This window comes from Aspergillus niger (assembly GCF_000002855.4).
Source record: "Aspergillus niger supercontig An11".
Lineage (NCBI taxonomy): Eukaryota > Fungi > Ascomycota > Eurotiomycetes > Eurotiales > Aspergillaceae > Aspergillus > Aspergillus niger.
The window spans coordinates 2,382,425-2,396,582 of NT_166526.1; the positions used below are offsets into that span (position 1 = coordinate 2,382,425).

A 14,158-nucleotide genomic window follows, 5' to 3' on the forward strand; every position below is an offset into this window, starting at 1 on the left:
TACGATCTCGATACGGAACCCGATCTCGCAAGGGCCTCCGGAGACGGTGACTAGAGCCTCTTGGGAAATTTCAGAGCTCGTTCCAATTCATAAGCTTTCCCTACCTGCAAAAAACTCTTCACACGCTTTTCAATAGTTTGGGCGCAAAGATCCATTCGGTGCGGTTGGGTGCGACATTGGGGCGTTCTAATTTGGGGACAATCAGCCAATCTTTCGCCCAAAATCAGCCGGATCTTCGGCGGTGGATGGTTTCTTTTGGCTCAAAAAGGCAGCTCCTCCTTGGCACACCTGATGACGACACTTGCAGACAACTTAAGTTACTTAGACAACACTCAACTTACTTTCTCCTGAAGTTTATAGTCGGGTTTGTTGGCATTGCAGCCTCGGCCTGCAGATTTGACTCTGACCATGTCATCTGCCTGTTCATTGTAGATATTCAGGAATAACATTTGTGTTTGAACATACGTACTATGCATGCAATTGTGCTATGCTGTGTGTAATGAATTGGCCCAAGTGCCCAGCCACCCCAGTTCAAGACTAGTACTGGTCTGCGGACTAATGATTGCCGGATCGGGCCAGGATGCCCGACGGCCTCATGGCGCCCCACTCATGTGCCTGACGGCCTGAGGCTCTTAGGCATCCAAGCAAGTGGGGTTGGAAAGTTCTCCAAGAAGGAATGCATCGAATCATCCAGAGTCTAATCCTGGGATAATCTCCCCGCTTCGGCATCGGCCTGCAATTCAGTCTGTCCGAGTTCCATCCCGTCACTTTTTACCCCGCATCGCTTTCAGAATCCTCCTGGTTCCTCGAATCTTGCATACATAGCACAATCAGCAGCCATGGCCGACGCAGAGCTTGAAGAGGTCAGTATGGACCTTCCCACCTACGTTCAACTTTCCCAGTCTTCCATGGACATTCATGCTTGTTGAATCTCCTTCGGGTCCACACCTTCGACACTTTTCGTATCAAATGCTTAAATGTGGTATAGATCAGACGGGCCCGTCTTGCCCAGCTTCAGCAACAAGGTGGTGGCGCACGTGGTGGCCCTTCGGACGGCAACCAGGAGGAACAGAGAAGGTATGCTTCCCAGATGTTGTTTTTGCTTCTGCGCTTGTAAATCCTTACTGACTTGTCGCTCCACTTTAGGCAAGCTGAAGGTATGCGCAATCTCATAATCCATTAGAATAGGACATGCTAGAGGAATTGTCCTGCCTACATCGCCCTTTCTCGAACAATTTGCTTATTCTTTTTACAAATAGCCGACCGCCGCGCCACTATCCTGAACCAGATCCTCGAGCCCGAAGCCGCCGATCGTTTGGGTCGCATCCGCCTTGTTAAGGAATCCCGCGCTGCTGACGTCGAATCCCGTCTCATCATGCTCGCCCAGTCCGGTCAATTGCGCCAGAAGGTCACCGAGGACCAGCTCAAGCAGCTGCTGAACGCCATGGCCGAGAACCAGCGCAAGGATGAGGAGGAGCACAAAATTGTAATCAACCGACGCGGCGGCTGGGATGATGATGACGACCTGTTGGATCTGTGAGATGTGTTTTTAGCGAAGGGTGTTCGGTTTGTGCTGAATGCTTGCCATTTTCAATGATACCTCCAGCTCTCCGATTGCAGAGCAGCTTTGCGGCGCAGCTGTTCTGCCATGAAAAGTACAGTTTCTCCATCTCGATAGTCGAGCAGCAGCTCCTAATAATACTTGGCCAAGTAATCATTCAGGAAGTGGCCATTCCTCATCTTATAATACAGAGCCATAGTTCCCTCCAAGGAAATTGGAATAAAAGTATAATACACCCAACAATCACTGCCCCCTCTGCTCCATCAACTCCTTCTCCCTCTTCTTCTGCATCCGAATCATCCGCCTAATCTCCCTCATATCCGGCGGCCTCTCAATGCCCAGCTCCTCTCTTAACTCCCCGACATCCTTCTCCAACACCTTCTCCCAGTAAACATTAATCAACTCCTTACTCCGCAATCCACTCCTCAACGCCCACGGCAGGTAAATCGAAAACAACCGTTCCCGCTCCGCCGGCTTCAACCTCACCGATGCAAATAGACTCAAACCAGTCATAGGAATCAACGTATTCAGAAATTCAAACGCTTTGAGCGCCAGCTCTCCCTCCACAAAAATCGGCAGTCCCGTCACAGCATGGTAGAAGTCATGACACTCCCGGTACCGCTGCATGACATACGCGCATTCCTCGTCATCAATGTACTGCACATTGTCCCGGGTGTCTGGGGACACGCCTTCGCGGTCCAGCCAGGTAGCGTACGTCCGGCCGACAGTGTTCTCAGGGAGGGAGCGGAGGTACGGTAGTTTGAGGGTCTCGGAGGTGATGCGCGGTCGGTCGCGGAGAATTTGTCGGCCTGTTGGGTCTGAGAGCATGGCGTCACGGAGCCGGTAGATGAAGTAGGGTGTTGCGGTGGCTTCGCCGCAGGCGGCGATTAGGTCTGTTTTTAGCGATATATTAGTTACAACGTTATAACCTGAACCTGAGGGAAGTAAATGTACCAGCTCTTCGGGGATTGAGAAGAGCCCCCACGGCTGACCCCACGGCCAGAGCACCGCGCTCTACAAAGTTCAATGGCACATGGCCGGGATAGTTGGGCGGAGGACGGTTGAAGCCGGAGATCGGCCGTGAGTGGGAGCGGAGCGATAGCGGTGCTGCGCAGGAGAGGAAATTGTTTAGTTCGCGCGCGTGCTGGACGGCACTGCGCGTCCGGAGGACCGTCATCGTGTGTCGAGTGAAGGGTAACACGTCGCAATGGACATATTCCTTGGGCCGGATGGAAATAGGTGAAGGTGTGGTACGATGGAATGCTTTCGGAGCCGGATGACACTAGTGGAGGATGTGCGGTGCCGTAGAGCTGATAAAGATCGATAAGATAATCTTTTTCTTTATCGGCGGATTTTTGGCGCATCTGATCGTCTCTGCTTGGACTGCCATTGAGGGATACATAAGGCAGTGGTGTTTGCTGTATATACATATCTTTAGGGATAAACACGCAGGTTCATAAAGGGGGTCTTTGTTTGCTCTTAATCCCCCCCCCCCCCCCCCCCCCCCACACTCATCCACCTTTCATCCTTTGCTTCCCTCGACACCAACCACTTACCCCTCAATTCTCCGAACCGACTGTCAACATGAAACCCACCTGGTGGCCCGGCGAGCAGCACGAGCTCTTCACAGAATGGGCCAAAACACAAGGCATCGTTATCAATGGAGTCAGCCCAGCGCGATTCCCCGGCCGCGGTCTCGGTATGATAGCAACGCGAAAGATAGAAGTAAGATCCCCATCCTCCCCCACGCTTTACCCCTCAATCATCAATTACAGACTAACATCTGTATGATATAAACAGAAAGACTCCATCCTCGTCAAAGTCCCTCACTCCGCAATGCTCACGCCCTCCAAACTCCCATCCACATTCACCTCGCGCTTCCCTGCAGACACACCAACCCACACCCTCTACGCCGCATACCTCACCAACGCCAGTCCCTCCCACCTAAAACCATGGCGCAACACCTGGCCCACGATGGAGGACTTTACCTCAAGCATGCCGATTCTCTGGTCCTCAACTTCTCCTCTTACACCCAACAGCAAGACCAGCAAAATCCAGGACCTCCTCCCCCCCTCCATCTCCAACACCTGGAGCACCATAACCCCCGGCAAACGAAAACACAAGTCCGACACGCGGCATCAAAACCTCCTCAAAGCACAAGAAACCCGTCTCCGCAAAGCATGGGATATCGTTGTCCGGGTATTCCCCGAGACAGATAAAGAGCTGTTCACGTACCATTGGGTGATTGTGAACACGCGAAGCTTCTTTTATCTTCTGCCGGGGGCGGAGATGCCAGAGGATAGGAATGATGCGATGGCATTGGTGCCGTTTGCGGATTATTTTAACCATTCGGATGTAGCGGTACATACCTTCCCTTTCTATCTGTGTAGGTTGAGTTGTTGGCTAACATGAGATATTGTGGATGGATAGTGTAATGTCAAGTTCGATGGGGAAGAGTATGTCTTTCGTGCGGCGAAGGAGTATAGTACGTTTTCTACCTCTCTCTTACTATTTTCGGGAGATGAAGATAGCGATATACTTATCAATGATGTACAGACGAAGGCGAGGAAATCTACATGAGCTACGGGCCTCATTCGAACGATTTCCTGTTCACAGAGTGTAAGCCCCCATACCCTACAATACCACCGCATCTCTACCATAACCTCATACTAACCCATCTAGACGGCTTCTACCTCGACACCAACGCCTCCGAAACCCTCTACCTCGACGAGATAATCCTGCAAGACCTAAACGCATCAAAACAAGAAGAACTCGAGTTCCACCAGTACTATGGGTACGTTACCTCAACGCTTTCTACCCAAGTCCGTTACATAGCTGTCCTCAGGAACCCCATTAACGAAGCCATAACCAAACACAGAAACTACCAACTCACATCCGACGGCGTATGCTACCGAACAGAAATCGCCGCCGGGTTAACCTACATGCCATTACGACTTTGGCAGGACTATGTGCTAGGATACTCAACCGAAGGGGTAGACGAGAAGATGTCTGCGGCTGTGATTCGGGGATGGATTGGTGTGTATATCAAGGAAGCGGATGTAGCGATTGCGCGGTTAGAGGATTTGTATATTGCGCAGACGGAGGATCAGGGCGTGGTTAGGATGTTGTTGAAGAGGTGGCGGCAGATTAGGGGGCTTTGTGAGGAGGCGGTGGATCGTGTTTCTTCTTCATGAGCTATTCTTGTGGGGGTGGAAAGGGGGGAAGCGAATAGATTAAGTGGAAATAAGGGGTATATTAACTATCAATCGGTTCAAATACAAGTACACAGATGCTTTGTGCTGGATAGGCTACAAAATGTCGATCGGGATGGCGCTGGCATCTCTTTGCTTTCGACGTGTGCTGCTTGCCCAGAACCAGGTGCTTCATCATGTAGTTCACCACGCACTTGATACCGAGCTCTTCGCCTCTGCGCACAATGTAGCCGTTTAGGTATTCAATCTCGGTCGTCTTGCCGGCTCGTACGTCCTGCAGCATGGAGCTGTGGTTCTTTGCTGTCTTGCTGGCAAGCTGAGTAACCATCCAGCGCAGTCGTTCCGGGGAGAATCGGCTCTCGATACCAGGGATGCCCTGTAGTTCGGGAAGGGCGCAGATCACGCTCGAAAACTCATGAAGAAGCAATCGCGTCACGCGCGTGAGACTGTAGTTGTAGAGAAGCTCGCCATTCTCGCAGTTCATCAACGCCGTCAACGGATTAATGACAGCGTTCATCGCCAGCTTCTCAAGCTGGTAGAGCATAAGAGCGGACGGAGTCTCCGCGACAGCAACCAGTGGAGGAGTGAGAGTCATGGTCCGCAGGAGATACTTGGTGCTAGCGGCCCAGTCATCCTCGTTTTCACTGATCGGAGATGTTGAGTTCGAGGGCAAGGCCGGTCCCAGGATGGTCGTGCCGATGCCCGTATGGGCGACTTGGAAGGGTTCTTTCCTGCGAGCCAACCCATGCGAGACAATGCCTTGCATGTAGTTCGGGCGTTTGCGGGGATCAGGGAAGACCTTTTCGTTGAGCTCATCGATGACGCCCATGCCGTTCTGAAGTAGTAGGACCGTAGAGTCGGGTGTCAAACGATGCTTAACAGATTCCAAAGCCATAGCTGTCACCGGCGCCTTGACACTAACGACCAAGCATTCAATGCGCTCCTCATCTTGGACAGACTCGGCCAGGGACCCTTCAACATCGATCTCGTCTGCTCGAGCTATGGCTTCCCCGTTCTTCCCGTTTTTATCCCAGTATGGGAATGCGTGCCATGTTTTGCCATTCAGGACATTGACATCGAAGCCCGTCTTGATATCGTCCAATCCATTCGAGTTAATCGCTAAGCACTTTTTCCTCCCCAGCCATGACTTGTACAGATTGGGGTTATGCAAGAGTAGAGTGACAGGCGGAGGAGACGGACGACTTGCGAGAGAGTGGGCAACGAATGTGCCTACATTCCCAAGGCCTAGGATATGTATGCGTCCAGATAGTCGGCGCTTCCCACTATCTTTCGACGCTTCTTCAGCATTCTGCATCCATGTCGACATGAGTCGACTATATGACTTTGGATGCGAATTACGCCTCGAAATAAAGCATAATTCGCAGACTGCCGTCCGCCGAAGCGGACTGCGACCCAGTATGTATGACACTTTGACGGCTGGAGAGTAAATACAGCGAGTCCAAGTTCAGGCGCCGTCCAAGCTGAGAGGTAATGAGTGAATCACCGTCTCATTATAAGATGGAGCAATTGATAACTACCCCAAGGACTGCCAGTGCTAATGTTATGCAAATAAATGAAAGATATAGATCGAGAGTGAATTCGGTATCGCATGAGGGAGAAGGCGGACAAATAGCTCTTCACCGCCCTGGAGACCGCCCGGAGATAAAAAATCGACATTATCCGCTTCTTTTCACTCGAACATCATCAATTATTCCCCCAGATATTCGTACACATAATCAGAATGGAGGCAGCAGACCTACTTCCGCTGCTCGAGCAGCTGGATGATAACATCGACGATCTTGAAGAGGCTTTGAAGCCCATCCTGGACAGCTCTGTGGTGGAGACGTCGAAGAAGCTTCCGGTGATGGATAAAGCGAAATTTCACGTCTTGGTGACTTATGCGTTGGAGTCTCTTATCTTCTGTATGTCACTATTGCAGTTGAAAGAAAATCAATTGCTAATCATCTATAGCGTATCTGCGTCTTCATGGCGTTAACGCTAAGGAACACTCCGTGTTTAGAGAATTAACTAGAGTCAAGCAATACTTTGCGAAGATCACCGCGCTCGAAGCGGAGCCGGAAAAGCGTACTCTAACTCTTGACAAGCAGGCTGCCAGTCGCTTCATTAAACATGGTCTTGTGAGTTCCTCCTATCCTATACGGCTTCAATGGGTAGAGGCTAATTTGGTAGGCGGGGAATGACAAAATCGACCTGGCGCGCAAGGAGCAGGAGGCGAAGGAGAGAGCACGCGCACAGCTAAAGGCGTCAATACTGGCTAAGAAAGCAGGTGCTACGTCTCAGCAGTCATCGCAGAATGCGACCAGCAACTCCGAGAGTGAATCCGAGTCCGAGGAGCTTGTGAAGCCCGCTCCCAAGCCGTCGAGCAAGGGTTCTGATGATAAGAAGAAGCGCAAGGACAAGCAGAAGAGGAGGGTCAGCAAGGAAGAGCACAATGAGAACAAGAAGGAGCGGAGGAAGAAGAAGGATGAATTGCGCAAGACGAAGAAATTGAAATGAGGAAGTAGCGATATTATGTCGATTTGCCGGCTGGACCGGTTGAATGGGCTGTCTGTTACTGGGATTGCAGCACTTTGGTGACAAGTGATTTGCGACCATCCCAGTAACAGGTACTGTCTACAGGCTTGCTACCGCGCAACTACTAAAAGTACACATGGAATGATGATACCCACCACATAGAGGACGGCCTCAATGAACACTATTGAAAGACGACAGGAATAGTGAGGATCCGGGTGCATGCCGTGGTGCACAGTAGGTTTGGTGTAGGATTGGATGAAGTCTTCCATGGACTACTATATGATTCGACTCATTTAGTCAAAGCAGTGGCAAGTGACTGACAGGAGAGGATGTTCATGCTCAGCCCTGTGGATCATGGCGCGATGCAGTGAGTCACTGCCGGAGTTAAGCAGACAAGTGCGGATATCTTCAGATCCGCTGCTCTGTAAGACTCGAACATGGTCTCCACTAAGTAGCCCATATCGCATCCACTAGCAATAGAACCATTCAGATGATAATAGTATCCCTCATTACCTACCTTGTTAACTCCTCGGTATTAAAGCAACGATCAACCGTAAGCGCCGGGACCGGCAGCTGACCTAACGTCCGAACCAACCAATCAGCGACGGCAGAATAACCAGGCGATCGGAGTTTTCGAACTTTCTCCGCCCGACTTTCGAGCTTCTTCTTTTCCGACTATAAAACAACTCTCTCTCTCTCCACCCGCATTCCCAACACTTACCCTTACACCCTTCATACATACAAACAACAACCACCTTTACAACCTTCAAACCCTCTCACAAAACCACACAAAATGCCTCGTCAACGCCGTGGTGCCGCCCCTACTCCCGCGCGCAGCGCTCCCACCCGCCCTACCGCTGCTCCCGCCAGACCTGCTGCCGCCCCTTCCTACGGGCAGCAACAGCCTCACTCGACCGCTGCTCACCCCCAGCAGCATCACGCTCCCCCTCCGGCTGCTGCCCCCGCTGCCACTCCCGCCGCTGCTCCCGTCCAGCAAAGCCAGGGCCCCGGTCTCTTCGGCCAGATGGCCTCGACTGCTGCGTACGTTGCCACACATATACCCTCATACAAACCAGCACAAAAACTAACACATGTATATAATAATATAGTGGTGTCGCCGTCGGCTCCTCCATCGGCCATGCCATCGGCGGAATGTTCTTCGGCGGTGGTGGCGGCTCCAGTGCCCCCGCTGAGGCTCCCCAACAGGCTGCGCCGGCTCCGGCTCAGGCCATGGACAACGGCCTCTGGGCTGGAAACGCTACCAACAGCTCTTGGGAGGCGCCGGCCTGTGCTACGGATGCGCAGAACTTCCGCAAGTGCATGGATGAGAACAAGGGTGATTTGACGATTTGTGGGTGGTATTTGGATCAGTTGGTACGTTCTCACTTTTCCCTTCTGTCTTTCTTTCTTGGTGGGAGAGAAGTGTTGGGTGATTGTGGATGATTGCTAATGGCTATTGTTTGTGTGTGTGTAGAAAGCTTGCCAGGCTGCTGCTAAGCAGTACTAGAGTGGCTTTTTGGTGATTGATGGATGGTGGACGAGATGAATGATTTTTATATGGATGGGCATATATGCATAGTGGTGGATTAGCCCGTTATTCTCTCTTATTTTATTATTATCTATTACCCTTGTATAACATATACCACTTTGGAAGTTACTACCCTTATTTTATGGGGTTGGCTATGTCTGTGATGGGCATGCATGGACAGGAACTGAAAATATAGATAAAAAAGGATCATTCCACTCTTCATCTGCTTCTGTTTTGTTGGTTATGGTAGACTAGTAGATGACAGATGATAAGACAGGCTTGACATCATTCTCATAGAGGTACATACATGCTTCGCTACAAGCAGAGGAAGTAGGAGTTTGATACATACATAGCACTAAAGAACCCAAGTATATTCGCACTACATCACGGCTCATCGTCTGTCTCCATCATTCCGAGGCTGGAAGTTCAACTAGATAACACTGCATCAGTACGTCATACACTTATCGTCAGCATTAGAGTACTCACCTGATTACCATTATAGAACTGTCGATCATTCCCCTCATTCTGCGCATCCCTCAACGTCCGAATAATCGGTCCTCTGGACGCATTCACCCGCCTGCGTCCCGCATCATTCGACCCCGAAGAAGCCGTGCCAGGAGCCGGCGCAGCCTCATTACCCGATGACTGCGTCGTTCCATACCCAAAGAATGATCCCACAAGCCCTGTCGCAGTACCAACCGCCGACGACACCAGTCCGTAGGCAGACGACACCGCTCGGACTGGCAAGCTCGCACCCGCGCCGGAATACGCCTCTGTGTAAGACTGGATCGGGACCATAACCAGGTTGGCGGAGCTGCCGAGTCCCAGCTCAGCCAGTGTTTGCTCCTCGTCGGCGATGGTGAGGGTGCGATTCGGGAGAGGCGTCAGAATATGTTTGAGGTTGTAGGGGCTGCGCTCTTCCATTTGACTGTCGAGCCAGGGACGGACGTCGTTGCGGATGGTCTGGGCGGGAGTGAAGCTGGAGCGCACGGAGCTGCCGTCGAAGAGACGCACTTGGAGACGGTATTGCTTCGGAGGGGAGGGCTGGCGCCGCTCAGCGGGTTCCGAGGTGGGTTCCTTGGGCGCGGCAGCGGCAGATGGCTTCTCTTTGGGGGCGGGCTTGGGCTTAGGCTTGCTCTCTTGTGTGGCTGGTCGGGGAGTCGGCTTAGGTGCTGGCTCTTACTTCTGTTGTTGGAGTTTCTTCGTCGGGGACGGACGGTATTGCTCGACGCGCGCATCATCTACTCGTCTCTTTCCTTCGCGGATAGTCGCATCACGGGGTTGCTCTGGCTCGGTTGTGGAGGGCTGGGGTGCAGGCTGAGCTGGAGCTGGCGTAGGAGCTGGCTCTGCGACAGGCGCTGGTGCCGGTATAGGCGCAGAAGACACAGGTGCCGGCGCAGGAGCATCAGAAGCCACAGGAGCAGACACCGTCTCGCTCCCAGCAGCACCTGCATTCCCTACATCCTGCTGAACCGGCGCGCGACTCTCATCCAGCTTCGCAAGTAGGCGATAGCGAAAGTCCTCTTTGGAAATGTCCGGCACGAAGTAATCGCACATCATACCATTCCTGCGACGATCAGCAACGCCCAGAACCCAAGTACTGTTGCACATACTTTATCACGACGACGGTGGGAAACTTAACGATGGGACAAAAGGAGGCCAGAAAGCCCGCTTCCTGACTACCTTTGGTGAAGCGCAAGAGGACAGCTCTCGATTGGAGCAGTTGCGCTAACTGCGTAGCGTTAGCAGATGCAGAAATATGTGTATCGAATGTGCTGCAGACCTCCTCATCAAACGTAAAGTAGCTCTCCTCCCATTCCGTACTCGCCTGCTCGTCATCTAAGTAGCTGTGTCAGTACTGCGGAGTATCGCCGAGCTCCAGCATCCCTCCATTTCCAATGGCCGTAGATAAACGAACCTCTAACAAAGCAAACAACAGCCTTGCTCTCAGCAACCGCTGCAGCAATACCCTCCTGTAAGCTCCCGGAGTAGAACATATTGCGTCTCGCGTTCTGCGTAAGTGAAGTAGACAAATGACAACCTGAAGCTAGTGGTTACGGAGCTACAGACTGACACCCGCAATCGATAAGCCGACAATCCGCATCGGCGGAAAAGACCCCGTCCCGACCCGCACTCTCTTCATTCTTCCACTGGCACTTCGTTCACCAACTGACTCCAACTCAATCAATTACACCAGAAACTAAATCAACGCAGCGCAAAATGCGCTCCCTCCTCTCCGTCCTCTCCCGGACGGGCTCAAGAACCACTCCCCTACGCCCCACATCCTCAATCCTGCGCACCGCTCTCAACAGAACAGGAACAGCAGCAGGACCGGACTCCCTCTGCACGCGCTGCCTCCGCCGCACCAACAACACCACCCAGCTTCGCTTCTACAACAACAACCAATTTACCGACGACCAGCGCTGGCTCTCCGTCGTCGATGCCCCCTCCCAAGTCGTCCGCACAGGCCGGAAACATGGTCCGGGACTGATCATTCTCGGTGCGCCATAACCCCATCCATTCCAACCTCATAACCATAGACTAACATACAATGATGAAATACAGCACTAATCCCCATAATCTCCTTCGCCCTCGGAACATGGCAAATTCAACGCCTAGAGTGGAAAACGAACTTAATTGCCAAATTCGAAGACCGGCTAATCAAGCCCCCGCTGCCTCTACCCCCGCGGGTCGACCCGTCCGCGATCTCCGAGTTCGATTACCGCCGTGTCGTCGCGACGGGGACGCTGCGACATGATCAGGAGATGCTGGTGGGTCCGCGCATGCGGGAGGGCCAGGATGGGTTCTTTGTGGTGACGCCGCTGGAGCGCGAGGGTGGGAGTACGGTGTTGGTGAATCGGGGGTGGATTAGTCGGAAGATGAAGGAGAAGAGGGATAGATTGAGGCAGGGGGAAGGGAGGGCGCTGCCGGAGGGAGAGGTCGTGGTGGAGGGATTGTTGAGGGAACCGTGGAAGAAGAATATGTTTACGCCGGATAATGTGCCGGCTGAGGGAAAGTTTTATTTCCCTGATATTGAGCAGATGGCGGAGTTGACGGGGAGTCAGCCCGTTTGGATTGAGGAGACTATGGGTATGTTATTCTTCCTGCTTCAATTTGTCTTTTCGACTTGGTTTGGCTTTGGCTATGTATTGGGACGAAGAAGCTAATCTAGGATGCTGGATCAGTCCCCGATATGGTTGAGGCGATGGATCGCGAGGCCAAGGGTATTCCTATTGGCCGTGCTGCTGAAGTCAACCTCAAGAACAACCACAGCCAGTATATCTTTACTTGGTAAGTTTCTTTCCTCCGTTCCTCGGATGCTGCATGACTGCATGGCTGCATGGCTGCATGGATCCTGGCTAACGGCTGCGCAGGTACGGCTTGTCGCTGGCAACCTCCATCATGCTGTGGATGATCATCCGCAAGCGTCCCAACGAGGCTACTCGGCGTGTGCGCCAGAACCGGAACTGGTAGTGGCTCCTGCCCCGCATGCTGGACGGCGTCTGGACTTGTATCTATAGGAATTGTATATCTATACCATCATGGTGGCATGGCCAATCTCATATCTTGCAGCAGCTCCTTGGGCAGGTGCTTTTGCGCCAGCGAGAAGATCGTGGTGGACTGGTTAACGTGCCGTTGCCTACTGAATTAGTATACGATGTAGAAGAATGGCAGAATGGCTTAACTTACCGCCGCATCAAGGTTGCCACATCGCTTTCGTCGATGGTCTTGCGCCCCGCGTGCTTGGAATACGCAGCCAGATCTTCACTTGCCTGCTCGAAGAACCACGACGAGGCCTGCTCAATCGCGGCTAGTGTCTCCTTGCTGATTTTGGCCTTTGACCCGTTCCGCGCCCGCGCAAACCGGGTGGCCAGCTTCTTCACGACTCCGACGGGAAGGTTGGGCACGGGAATGCCATGTCGGGAGAGCTTCTTCTGTTTCGCGCCGGATATGTAGCGGTCCTCGTCCCGCAGACCCCCTCCGGCAATCCCTGGACTCTGGCTCTCACTTAGTGCCACCGGAGCGGGCGGCGGCGATTGCAGTTCCATGCCAAAGTCGCCAGCAGCGATGGACACGCTGTCGGCATCATCAGACCCTGCACCAGTGTCCAATGGCATGTCCATGGAAAGCTCGAAGCCTTCATCGTCATGGATGGGCTCATCCTGGTCCAATTCCGCACCAGGAGCAGGCGGCGATGGGAAATTAAACTCAAAGTTGAACCGTCCAAGATCTTCCGTTTCTCCTCTGTATGGTCGTTAGCACACGGATCGCCCCCAATGTGCATAGTACTCACCCTCCATCAAAATCCCCTTGTGTAAGAACGGTATCTTCGCCTCCATAATCACCACCATGTACAATTCCCGTATCATCCCCTTCATCACTCTCACTCTCTAACCCAGTCGCCGCCCCAATCTCACTCAGGCGAGGGCCGCCCACGCTCATCATCGACAATCTATTCCGATCATACTCGCTCGTAGCCCGTCGAGGATACTCCACCGTGATATCCTCTTCCTCAAACGCCAACGACAACCGCGGTGGCCGCATCTCCGGCTCCTCATCTACATCTTCCACCTCATCCAGCGGCAGCGACAACCGGGGTCGTTCAATCTCAGGCTCATTATCCAGCTCCTCAAACTCGTCTCTCTCCGCTTCTGGTTCGGGCGATGGCTCTACTGGCTCCTGCGGCGAGGATTGTATAGGCTGGGTCGTCGGAGCAAGAGCTTTTCCCAGGTTCCGGAGGATGTCGAATGTCGTTTCGCGCTGGATTCGCCCGCTTCGTCTACGATCGCGTCCGGGCGTGTTCGCGGCGCGTCGCTGCAGCGCCTGCACTCGATACGGCGTGGAGGGCGCGCCGGCGCCCCTGTTTCGCGGGGTGTATCGGTTCGCGGAGGGGGTGGTGGATGCGAATCGGCTGGGGGTCAGGGGATATTTAGTGTGAGCTGGAAGGCGTTGTAGCTGGAACCGAGTTAGCAGGCATATTTTATAGGGAGAGAGCAGCTTACCCCTGTGAGTGTGGTGTCTCCTACTGGAGTCAATGCCTCCGAGGCATCAGACACTCGGGGTGACCGGCGACGCGGCTTGGGTGTGGTCGCCATTGGCTAGCCGGGATGCGGATTTATCGCATCAATCTAATTATTGGGTAGCAGTTATCAGCGCTCAGTAAAAATGCCAGCCGTTCATGATAATACAAGCCAATTATCGGCGATATTTGAAGAGGGGTTGAATGGCTGAAGTGATAACTGGAGCGCGTCTCGGAGACGAGCAGCAGCGGAACAGAAGGGAAGGCGGTCAACAAATCCCAGTTAGACCCACTGATTGGTG

The 14,158-nt window shown here is 52.9% G+C and overlaps 9 protein-coding genes across 9 annotated transcripts; 5 read left to right on the forward strand and 4 right to left on the reverse strand.

Annotated features, from left to right (window-relative positions):
• Positions 1-839: 839 nt before the first annotated feature.
• An11g09920 (uncharacterized protein) lies at positions 840-1,540 on the forward strand (the record flags this gene model as incomplete). The annotated part of the gene is made up of 4 exons (XM_001394913.3): positions 840-863; positions 989-1,077; positions 1,147-1,157; positions 1,260-1,540. 4 exons carry the CDS (start codon positions 840-842, stop codon positions 1,538-1,540), a joined length of 405 nt encoding a protein of 134 aa, XP_001394950.1.
• Positions 1,541-1,804: 264 nt separating this feature from the next.
• An11g09930 (uncharacterized protein) lies at positions 1,805-2,738 on the reverse strand (the record flags this gene model as incomplete). The annotated part of the gene is made up of 2 exons (XM_001394914.1): positions 1,805-2,454; positions 2,516-2,738. 2 exons carry the CDS (start codon positions 2,736-2,738, stop codon positions 1,805-1,807), a joined length of 873 nt encoding a protein of 290 aa, XP_001394951.1.
• Positions 2,739-3,145: 407 nt separating this feature from the next.
• An11g09940 (uncharacterized protein) lies at positions 3,146-4,755 on the forward strand (the record flags this gene model as incomplete). Its single annotated transcript, XM_059750528.1, has 5 exons — positions 3,146-3,286; positions 3,362-3,922; positions 3,992-4,046; positions 4,118-4,180; positions 4,244-4,755. 5 exons carry the CDS (start codon positions 3,146-3,148, stop codon positions 4,753-4,755), a joined length of 1,332 nt encoding a protein of 443 aa, XP_059606394.1.
• A 114-nt stretch (positions 4,756-4,869) lies between these two features.
• An11g09950 (uncharacterized protein) lies at positions 4,870-6,100 on the reverse strand (the record flags this gene model as incomplete). The annotated part of the gene is made up of 2 exons (XM_059750529.1): positions 4,870-4,921; positions 4,968-6,100. The coding sequence occupies 2 exons, from the start codon at positions 6,098-6,100 to the stop codon at positions 4,870-4,872; spliced, it is 1,185 nt and encodes a 394-aa protein (XP_059606395.1).
• A 414-nt stretch (positions 6,101-6,514) lies between these two features.
• Positions 6,515-7,290, forward strand: An11g09960 (uncharacterized protein; the record flags this gene model as incomplete). Its single annotated transcript, XM_001394917.3, has 3 exons — positions 6,515-6,695; positions 6,745-6,911; positions 6,964-7,290. 3 exons carry the CDS (start codon positions 6,515-6,517, stop codon positions 7,288-7,290), a joined length of 675 nt encoding a protein of 224 aa, XP_001394954.3.
• An 811-nt stretch (positions 7,291-8,101) lies between these two features.
• Positions 8,102-8,815, forward strand: An11g09970 (uncharacterized protein; the record flags this gene model as incomplete). The annotated part of the gene is made up of 3 exons (XM_001394918.3): positions 8,102-8,349; positions 8,418-8,682; positions 8,783-8,815. 3 exons carry the CDS (start codon positions 8,102-8,104, stop codon positions 8,813-8,815), a joined length of 546 nt encoding a protein of 181 aa, XP_001394955.1.
• A 272-nt stretch (positions 8,816-9,087) lies between these two features.
• An11g09980 (uncharacterized protein) lies at positions 9,088-10,833 on the reverse strand (the record flags this gene model as incomplete). The annotated part of the gene is made up of 6 exons (XM_059750531.1): positions 9,088-9,114; positions 9,144-9,191; positions 9,323-9,984; positions 10,054-10,403; positions 10,450-10,675; positions 10,755-10,833. 6 exons carry the CDS (start codon positions 10,831-10,833, stop codon positions 9,088-9,090), a joined length of 1,392 nt encoding a protein of 463 aa, XP_059606396.1.
• A 768-nt stretch (positions 10,834-11,601) lies between these two features.
• An11g09985 (uncharacterized protein) lies at positions 11,602-12,310 on the forward strand (the record flags this gene model as incomplete). The annotated part of the gene is made up of 3 exons (XM_001394920.3): positions 11,602-11,926; positions 12,022-12,127; positions 12,211-12,310. The coding sequence occupies 3 exons, from the start codon at positions 11,602-11,604 to the stop codon at positions 12,308-12,310; spliced, it is 531 nt and encodes a 176-aa protein (XP_001394957.3).
• Positions 12,311-12,522: 212 nt separating this feature from the next.
• Positions 12,523-13,932, reverse strand: An11g09990 (uncharacterized protein; the record flags this gene model as incomplete). Its single annotated transcript, XM_001394921.3, has 3 exons — positions 12,523-13,081; positions 13,131-13,792; positions 13,840-13,932. Coding segments are annotated over 3 exons (1,314 nt in total), but the record flags the coding sequence as incomplete, so codon positions are not given.
• Between the last annotated feature and the right edge of the window lie 226 nt (positions 13,933-14,158).